The 10,191-nt window shown below is 32.6% G+C and overlaps 2 protein-coding genes across 2 annotated transcripts; one reads left to right on the top strand and one right to left on the bottom strand.

The window, feature by feature from the left end:
* The first annotated feature begins 931 nt into the window (after positions 1-931).
* LOC106799085 (uncharacterized) lies at positions 932-1,489 on the top strand. Its single transcript, XM_014777043.1, has one exon. It carries the CDS (start codon positions 932-934, stop codon positions 1,487-1,489), a length of 558 nt encoding a protein of 185 aa, XP_014632529.1.
* Positions 1,490-7,205: 5,716 nt separating this feature from the next.
* NAC3 (NAC domain protein NAC3) lies at positions 7,206-9,265 on the bottom strand. The gene is made up of 3 exons (NM_001251305.2): positions 8,933-9,265; positions 8,404-8,678; positions 7,206-8,075 (listed from the first exon to the last, which is right to left on the bottom strand). Exons 1-3 carry the CDS (start codon positions 9,111-9,113, stop codon positions 7,518-7,520), a joined length of 1,014 nt encoding a protein of 337 aa, NP_001238234.2. The 5' UTR covers positions 9,114-9,265; the 3' UTR covers positions 7,206-7,517.
* Positions 9,266-10,191: the final 926 nt, after the last annotated feature.

The raw sequence follows: 10,191 nt of genomic DNA, 5'->3' as shown, positions 1-10,191 counted from the left end.
CATTGTGTGCGATTTGTGAATCTATATGTATGTCATTATCATGATGTTTTGTACGTGGAAAAATTTCATATATATATATATATATATATATATATATATATATATATATATATTGTTTATATGAATCAATAATAAGGCAATGGTCTTTTGTCTTATACGAATAATTTTTATTTTTTTTGCCAATTGTTTTTCCTTCATGAATCGGTGATAGGCTGATAGTTTATAATATTCTTGTGGTTAGTATAAATTTGTGATAGTATCGTGGTATGTTCGTTTCAGATGCGTAATTAGTTTACCATGATGTTGTTTCCAAATATTTACTGCTATCATAATTGAGTGCAAATTTAACCATTACGGATCCTTTCCATTTATTTGCGTGTCCGGTAATTTTAATTAAATTGATTGAACCATTATGTTGCCAAAGTAACCTCTATTGTGTAAATTGATTTAATTAAATTGCATGGATATTAGTATGAAATTATTTATGTGAATTATGCTCGGCCCAAAGGAAGACACAATTTGGTCAAATAATAACATACATGAGATGATAAATATGTGACAATTATAATATTTTTTTATGATAATAATAGTCGGTCCAAAGAAAGACTATTATTTGACAGAACTAATTGTCAATATTTGATCATTGCGATGAGAGTACCTATTACAAATTAATTTCTATGTTCAAAGACTAGAATTAATGTTGTGCTGGATATCTTGTGATGGATCTGTTATGGGAAATAATTGCATGTCTTGTTATATATACTTTATATGATTTGCTTGATTATTTGTGAACATATTATTAATTTTTGTTCTCTGTTTAGTAGATATTGCCAGTGCTTCAAATATTACTACCCAAGTGAATTCTATCCCAATGCTGAGTGTGGAAAATTTTAAGGTCTGGAAGGAAGTCGTAAATATTGTTCTTGGTTGTATGGATTTGGACTTAGCACTGAGGATGGAACGACCCATTTCCACTCTGGAAACCTCTAATGAGGTAAAAATTGAGAAGTGGGATCAGTCCAACCGAATGTGCCTTGTGATCATGAAGCGCTCTATTCCAAAGGCATTTCGGGGCTCTATTTCTGAGGGTCAAAGTGCAAAGAAATTCCTTGAGAAAATTGAGCAATACTTTGCCAAAAATGAAAAAGCAGAGATGAGTAACCTTTTGGCCAAACTCATCTCCATGAAGTATAAAGGCAAAGGGAACATAAGGGAGTACATTATGGAGATGTCCAATCTTGCATCGAAACTCAAGTCACTTAAGTTAGAGCTTGGTGAAGACCTGCTCGTGCACTTGGTTTTGATCTCGCTTCCTGCACACTTTGGGAAATTCAAAGTGAGCTATAACACTCAGAAGGACAAATGGTCCCTCAATGAGCTTATATCTCACTGTGTGCAAGAGGAGGAGAAGCTGCAAAGAGATAGGATTGAAAGTGCTCACTTGAATTCGACCTCTCAGAATAAGGAAAGGAAGAAGACTAAGGTGTAGATACATATGTTGTATGAAGATTTTGATGATGCCAAAAGATTAAAGCTATCCAATGTTGATTCAAGTCAAGATCAAGAAATTAAGAGAAACAATTAACAATTAGTCTTTTATATGTTAAAAGAATCTCTTAAATAGGTTGCAAAGGTTTGGCCTTAAAAGTTAAGCTTTCAAAATATCTTACAAAGTTTTTTAAGTAAGTACTTCATTTTGAAAAATATGTTTTTCTCTCTGGTAATCGATTACCAGAGGCTGTAATCGATTACCAGAAGGAAGAATAGTCTTTTAAAAAGATTTCAGAGAGATTTGAATTTGAATTTTAAAATCTGTAATCAATTACAACTATTGTGCAATCAATTATCAGTCACGAAAAGTTTTTAAATTCAAACTGAAGAGTTATAACTTCTCAAAATAACTGTGTAATCGATTACCAGTGAGGAAATTTTGAAAATAACTTTGAAAAGTCACAACTCTTCACAAGTTTTTTGAAAGGCCACCAAAGGCCTATAAATATGTGACTTGTACTCGAAATTCTTTAGAGTTTTTTAGAACATTCATTGTCCTATCCTCTCACAAGAAAAACATTGGCCAAACACTTGCAAAATCATTAAGGATTCTTATAAGTTCTTCAACTTGTATCATTCTTCTCTAAAAGAGAGAGAAATATTCTTATGTACTTCAAAGCAAACTATTGTTAATCAAGAGACAATGAGTTTCTTGATTTGTAAAGTTCTCTTAACACAAGGGAAGGGTATCCCTAGGTGGTTCAGAAGTTGTAAAGGGATTTACAAAGTTAGTAGAAATCTCAAGTGGGTTACTTGAGGATTGGACGTAGGCACATGGTGTGGCCGAATCAGTATAAAACTGAGTTTGCAATTCTCTCTTCCCTATAATCCTTTAATTTATTGCATTTTAATTTTACTTTGCATATTTAAAGAAGTTTCAAGTAAATTGTTCTTTACTTCTTCTCTATTAAGTATGCATATTCCTTTTTAAAGAGAGAATTAAAATTTGTTAGGAGAAATTTTTTAAACTTAATTCCTCCCCCCCCTCCCCCTCTTAAGTTATTGAGGTCACTTGTTTAACATAAGGGTGCTACAGAAGGGACTTCTCAGCAAAAAAAACAAAAGGAGGATAAGGAATTTACTTGTTACTTCTGCAAGAAGTGAGGACACATGAAGAAAGAGAGTCCAAGTATGCCGTATGGCGTGTGAAGAAAGATAAATTTCTTACTCTAGTTTGTTCTGAAGTTAATTTGGCTTTTGTACCTAAAGATACTTGGTGGGTAGATTCTGGTGCTACTACTCATATAAGTACGACTATGCAGGGTTGCTTATGGAGCCGACTGCCAAGTGATGATGAAAGGTTTATCTTTGTGGGTGATGGCAAGAAGGTTGCAGTGAAAGTTATTAGAACTTTTAGATTACAGTTAAAAACTGGATTTTATTTGGATTTATTTGAGACTTTTGTTGTACCATCTTTTAGACGAAATTTGATTTCTATTTCTAGTTTGGACAAATTTGGATTTTCTTGTTCATTTGGAAATAATAAAGTTAGTCTCTACCAAAATTCAAATATGGTTGGTTTTGGTTCTTTAATTGATAATCTTTATAAGCTTGATGTTGTTAGTTCCTATAATGAAAAACTGCAAATAAGTTCAGGTGGTACAAAATGAAAGTTGAATGAGAATTCAGCCACCTTATGGCATAAGCATTTAGGCCATATCTCTAAATAGGGAATTCAGAGATTTGTGTTGGATGAAATTCTTGACCCTTTGGATTTATCGGACTTTGAGGTCTGTGTTGAATGCATAAAGGGAAAACGAACAAACATAAGGAAATTAGGTGCCGAAAGAGCTAAAGACGTCTCAGAACTAGTGCATACAGACATTTGTGGTCCTTTTCCTACAGCTTCTTGGAATGGACAACAATATTTCATTACGTTCATAGATGACTACTCTAGACACGGTTACCTATATTTGATACATGAGAAGTTCCAATCCCTAGACATTTTTAAGACTTTCAAGGCTGAGGTTGAACTTCAACTTGGAAACAAAATTAAGGCTATCAAATCTGACCGTGGTGGTGAGTACTATGGCAGATATGATGGATCAGGAGAACAACGTCCAGGACCTTTTGTGCTTTTCACTCATTAAACATTTATATTAGTTATTTACATTTAGATGAGTTCAATATATAGTGATCTAATTCAATGAGCCCATTAGACTGCCAACAGAAAATTGATATGGACTTAATGAGTGGAAACCAATTTGGCCCATTAGGGGATAATGGGAACCCTAATAGGTTAAAACCTAAGGCATGGTTATGGTCCCCAATACACCAAATCAAGAAATAGTTTCTCCTCTCCCCATCTGAAGAGAAAACGAAGGTCTCATAAGGAAGAATGTGGTTTGGTTGAGGAATGTCATTAAACCAATTGTTCGTGATTGCTGTAAGATTCCACTGCGTGTTGATCAAGTTCTATGGATCCAAGTATTCCTTAGAACCTCTTGATAATCTGACGTAATGTGTTTTAGTACTCATTTGGTATTTTATAAGGTTTATTAAAAATTCCAACATTCCCTTCATTCCAACTAAGGTCCAAGTGCCTATTTGTGAATATATGTATACATGATTTTGATGATGTCAAAAGAAGAATCAAACAAGGCTCATTTGCTTCAAGATTAATACAAGATTGTTTCAACAAACAAAGCCTTGATTCAAGATTTCTTCAAGATCAAGCCTTGCCTCAAAACAAAGGGTTTCAAAGTCATGCAAGGCTTTGGTAATCGATTACCAGGAAGTGTAATCGATTACCAGAAGGAAAGAATGAAAAAGAGTTGTTGAAAAGGGTTTTGAATTTGAATTTTGAACATGTAATCGATTACCAGCAACGAAACTCCTAAAATTCAAATTCAAGAGTCATGACCCTTCAAATTATAACTGTGTAATCGATTACACAAACATAGTAATCGATTACCAGTGGAGAGTTTTCAGAAAATCTGCCAACAGTCACATCTTTTGATTGGATTTATGAATGGTCATCAAAGGCCTATAAATAGGTGACTTGGGCACGAATTTTGAGTAGAGAGTTTTGCTTGGCCAAAATGTTTTATCCTCTCAAAAGGAAATGAGAGAGATTTCAAGAGAACTCCATTGTCAAATGCTCTCTCAAAAGAAACTCTTGGGCAAACACTTGCAAATCCATTAAGAGTTTATCCATGGACATCAATTGTAATATCCTTCTCTTCAAGAGAGAATTCTTCTTTCTTTCTTTCTTTCTTCTTAAGGGACCGAGGGTCTCTTAAGTTGTAAGAAATGTTGAACACAAGGGAAAGGTTGTCCCTGTGTGGTTCAGACTTTGTAAACGGATTTTTACATAGGGAGTGAAATATCTCAAGTGGGTTGCTTGAGTACTGGACGTAGGCACGGAATTTGCCAAACCAGTATAAAACCGTGTTTGCATTCTCTCTTCCCTTATCTTATTTATTTTGTTGCAACCAATTGTATCTTGCATGTTTAAAGAACATTATTAAATTGATTGCTGCTTCTTCTGCATTCAGAGTCTATCTCTTTTAGAAGGGGGTTAAAAGTTTGTTAGTGGAAAATTAATTCACCCCTTTGTAAGTTGTTGAGGCCACAAGGTCCAACACTATTGCTTGGAGTTACCCACCTTCAGATACTTATAAGATCAATGTAGATGGATCTTTTCTGCATCGGGCATCGCAAGCTGCCTATGGGGGTCTTGTTAGGGACTTCCAAGGAAAACCTATTTTACAATAAATATTATATATGAAGAGAATCTAATGACTATATAGTGAAACTTTAAGAATTTGTAAAGTATTTTTTTTAAAAAAATTTAATATAAAGAAAGACACATATTTTTTTTTTAATTTGTGCATGAAAAAAATTAGTTAAAATTAATTAAAACACTCTAATATGAGATTAAAATTCACTAATCACAACGACTCAAGTAAAAATTATAATCGAAGTACTTTAAGTATTTAATAAAATATTGTAAACAAAATAAGCAAACTAAATAAAATACCATAAATTTCATTTGATAATCTAATCTTAATGTCAACTACTAAAATAAATAAGAAATAAGAATTAAGACAAGTTAAATACAAAGAAGAAGAAATTTTTTACTTCCCAAGCCATCTCCCAAATATGAAGCAACGAGCTAACATATCATCAAATCTTTAATGTGATTTCTTGAAATTGTTCATCCACCTTTATTTTGAGGGAAAAATGTTATTAAAATATAAATATTTTAGTTTTTCTTTTAAGTTTAAACATGCCAACCTGATAGGCTTAATATGTGTTTTTTTAAGTTTCAGTTTAATTTTTTTTATTTAAATAAACTTTTTAAAAAGTCTGAAACTAATTTTTATAATAAATAAATCAGATCATTTTTTAAACAGACTTGATCAAAGATTCTTAATAGGTGACTCATTTTTATCCCTAAATATTGTGTGATAGTCTTTTATATTTTTTTTCACTTTATATATAAAAAAAAGTTAATAATAGTATAATCTAAGGAGAGGGGTCACATTTTACAATCGGATAAGTATAACATTTGTTACGCCGGATCTCAATGTCGATTATTGTGAATCTATTTTTTTTTTTTTTGTGGTTGTCGATTATTGTGAATCTACTTTATGGTTCAGTGCTGAATTTTGACTATAATTGAATTGAAAGCATTAACTAATAACTCATTGCTGCTCTCTTGTGGTGAGAATTACTTCCCTAATTTCCACGCACCTTCTTAAATATCAATTTTCCCATCGTCAAAAAAAAAAAACCCCAAAAATTAAAGAAAACGACTATCTATTAGTCATCAAATTTACCGATATTAAATTAATGCTTCCTATCATCAGCAAATCAAAAATCATTTGTTTGCGTCACGGATATTATCTTTCAAATTTTGATGTCGATCACTCTATTATTGAATTACTACTATTCATTATTTTAAAATTTTAATTTAAATCTTGTAAAATTTTAACAGTGATAAATTGATAATTAAATGGAAAGATAGAATGTCAGTACATACGACATTAATCTTGATATATTTAAATGACATTAAATAATTTTAAATTAATATAAAATTTAATAAATATAATAAGTGAAAAATTTATTTAATAGTGTAAACACCAATCTCTACTTATCAAACATATATTTTTTTATGAAAAATAATTTGCTCAAAAGTGAATTTATCCTTAAATTTATCAAGTAAGCTTATACTTGCTCTGTAAATTATGGTAATACATATTGTGAAAAGTACATATCATGTTAAGATCATAATATATTTAAGTTATACTAGTGATAATGTTTAATTATTACCTTTTTTTTTCTCCTCTTAAAGCTAACATACATATTTTTCTAGATTTGTTATGAAAAAAAAAAGTTTTTCGCTGTTATAAATATACTTTTTTTCTTTTTATTCTTCAACAAGTTTGCAGTATAACGAGACAATTTTATGGTTGAACAATTGAATCTTTGTACAACTTTCAACTAATCAATCCAAATCCATTTGTTTCATACATAAAATGGAGGGTTCATTTCACACGTTGATCTCACTTTTTTCACAATCAGCGAGGCAAGACAACTTTATAGCAAATGGTGGACATATCTTCATTACATGTTAATCAGGTTGTCTACAAGGATGCATGGGACACTAGCCAAATAAAAATACCAATATCTAAAGTTCTAAACTAAACTTTGGAAAATAGTTGCTATGTATTAATGCTTTGAAGTACAACGTGATTCATGTTTAGGCAATAATGTCTTACAAAGCAATTACTTTTCAGCATGCATTGTTGTGGTTGTGGTGCAATCACCATTGCGTCCTTTCTCAGTTTCATAATGTGTCAACCGTCCTTCATCTTGTTCTAGCCGAAAAGTATGACCAAAATTGCAATTTTTCCTTTCCAAGCGGGAATCAATAACACAAACCATAACAATGGTCATAGAATTCAAATTAAACTAAAATCCCCAATTATTTACACAATTACACTTTCTGATCCTTCACTTCACTCCCTAACCCCGAACCCAACTTGCTGACCCATAATAAACCCAAACCCGAATGGGTCACCTGAGCCCGGTAACAATCGGGTATCTGGATTCGGTTGAAAATGCCCCGGCCCGTCGACCCGTCGGGTTCTCACACCACTTTGAACCTCCTCCTCCAAAGGTGCATCCACCATGTAGTCCACATGGCCCAAGGGCGGCAGAGAAGGAACAAAAAAGTCATTGCAATCATAATTCACCATTCTTTGGGTTTGGCAACCCGACTCGAATTCGGAAATCGAATCGAGATCGGTCGAGTTAACCCAATCCGAGAAAAACCCGGATCCCATGTTCGGAGACCCGAATTTCTCATCCTGCTGGTGCATTGTTCTGAGTGAGTTCACTCGTGGCAGGGTGAAGCACCGGTCATTTATCTCCGGCAACGATCCCAGCATGTCATCCACGTGGGACGATGAAGAAGGTGATGACCCATTGCTGCATTCCATAGCCAAAAAATTAGCCTCAACCTTTTGTGAACTTGAGTTCTTCTTATAGATACGACATAGAACCCAATCATCAAGCTGCATCACATTAACAACAAACAAGTTAGAATTAATGATGAAACAAATCATTACTAAAATTCAAAGTAAATATAAAAATTGGGATCATCTCAAGATTTTTAAGTATGGAAAAGTTTGTACACTAACTAATTAGACATAATTTTTAATATCAATTTAACTATTACAAAAATTAACATATAACAATTTTTGATTTAATGAAAAATAAGTAGGCATATTATTTATTCGAAATTAAAATAACAATGATCAAATTCAGAATCCTTAGTATCATAAGAAATTATGAGTGAGAGCTTGAAAAACAGGGGAAGCTAGAGAATGTAATTGTGTGTACCTTTGCGGTTCCGAGGTTGTGTTTGCGGGAAGAATCGAGAAGGCGATACTCGTGCATGATCCAATTGGTTTTGGAGCCTTTGGGTGCTTTGCCAATGTAGAAAACAAGTGCTTTTTTTATGCCAACTTTTCTACCTTCAGTGGTGATGATCTTGTCTGTTCCAGTTGCTTTCCAATACCCAGAACCCGCGACTCTGTTTGGTCGTGAACCATTCGGGTACTTCCTGTCTCTTGGGCTAAAAAAGTACCACTCCTTCTCTCCAAACACTGCCTTACCTGCACCACCATAACCACATTCAATTAAAAACATAATACTAATAACAATATCATTAACCAAGGTTTTGAATTACGCTCACGATCACAATTGCAATTATATTTCAATCTTAAATATTATAAGAAATTATAGACAAATATGATTGATGCAGTCACAATTATGATCGTAAACTCTAGAAGCTTTGATGTTGTCACTAAAATCGTGGTTAATGATGATTTTTAATAAAGCTTTGATGATAAATAATGAAATTAATTACCTGGAAGAACCCATGGATCAAACTTGTACAAATCAACTTCAGCAATGATTGGAAGAGAGAAATGATGGCCAGCAACCTTGCGGCAAAGGTACTGAACCAAAAGCTCCTCATCTGTGGGGTAAAACCTAAACCCAGGAGGCAAACTCAATTGTGCAAGAGGGTCTCTCTCTGGAACTCCCATTTTTTGCTCAATAGAATAATATCAAAGAACCAAGATATTGAAGAAGAAGAAGAAGAAGAAGTGAACAATAAGTTAAAAAGTTATAAAACAAATTTTTTCTTTTCTCTCTTTTTTTTTTTCTTCTCTTGTAGCTTTTCTCTTTTTTTATTTTCGATAAACGAAGAGATGGCGGTTATTTATATAGGCACACGGAGCTGAGACATATGGGACGAAATCTTTGTCGACTTCGGTTTTGGGCCTCTGGGAATGCGCCACGTGGCAGTATTGAAAAATGATATTATTATTATGCTGGGGAGTGCGGACAACCTTATCTACTCCTCGTACGGTCGCGGCGATGTGGCATTCGGTTCAGTGTATGTTACCGTTCACAATGCCACACAAAAGAAACCTTAGAATATTCCCTCTACCATCACGATAAACTCAAAATAATTAAGCACCCTAGTATCACAAAATATCTATATTAATTGATTCTTAAAATCTTAACTATATTAGCCTGGGCAAGTTTATTTATCAACGCGTAAACATTAATATAATCAGTATTTACGATTGTTGGAAAAGTCAGGTAAATTGTTGTGCTTTTAATGTCAAATTAAAATTTACTAATAATTAATATATATATATATATATATATATATATATATATATATATATATATATAATATAAGAGAAAAATATCTGAGAATAAAAATATTAAATTTTAATCATATAATTAAATAAGGATTTTTTTTATAGATAGTTAACTTTATTTATTTGCCGAATTTTCTTAAACGTCTAAATGATATATGGAGATAAGACAAACACGCGTCAGTTAAATAATAAAAGTGGGAAAAAACAAAGCTTCTCTCTTTCTTTCTTCAGTGAGTAAGTTTTATAAAATTCTAGTCGTTATCATTTTTCACGTGAGGGTTTTTCAAGGGGGCGGTGAACACGTGTCGAAGTAGGAAAACGAGAGTCAAGAAAATTGTTTAGGTGGGTGGAATTTTTATTTTCAAATTATTTTAAAGTTGGACCAATAATTTTTTATAAAAATGAATAAAATCTCGTAAAGCGTGTATAAATTTGTAATCATATTATCAAT

The sequence above is a fragment of the Glycine max genome, chromosome 6, assembly GCF_000004515.6.
Source record: "Glycine max cultivar Williams 82 chromosome 6, Glycine_max_v4.0, whole genome shotgun sequence".
Classification (NCBI taxonomy): Eukaryota; Viridiplantae; Streptophyta; class Magnoliopsida; order Fabales; family Fabaceae; genus Glycine; species Glycine max.
The sequence above is the reverse complement of the archived record's forward strand: the minus strand, read 5'-3'. Positions and strand labels throughout refer to the sequence as shown.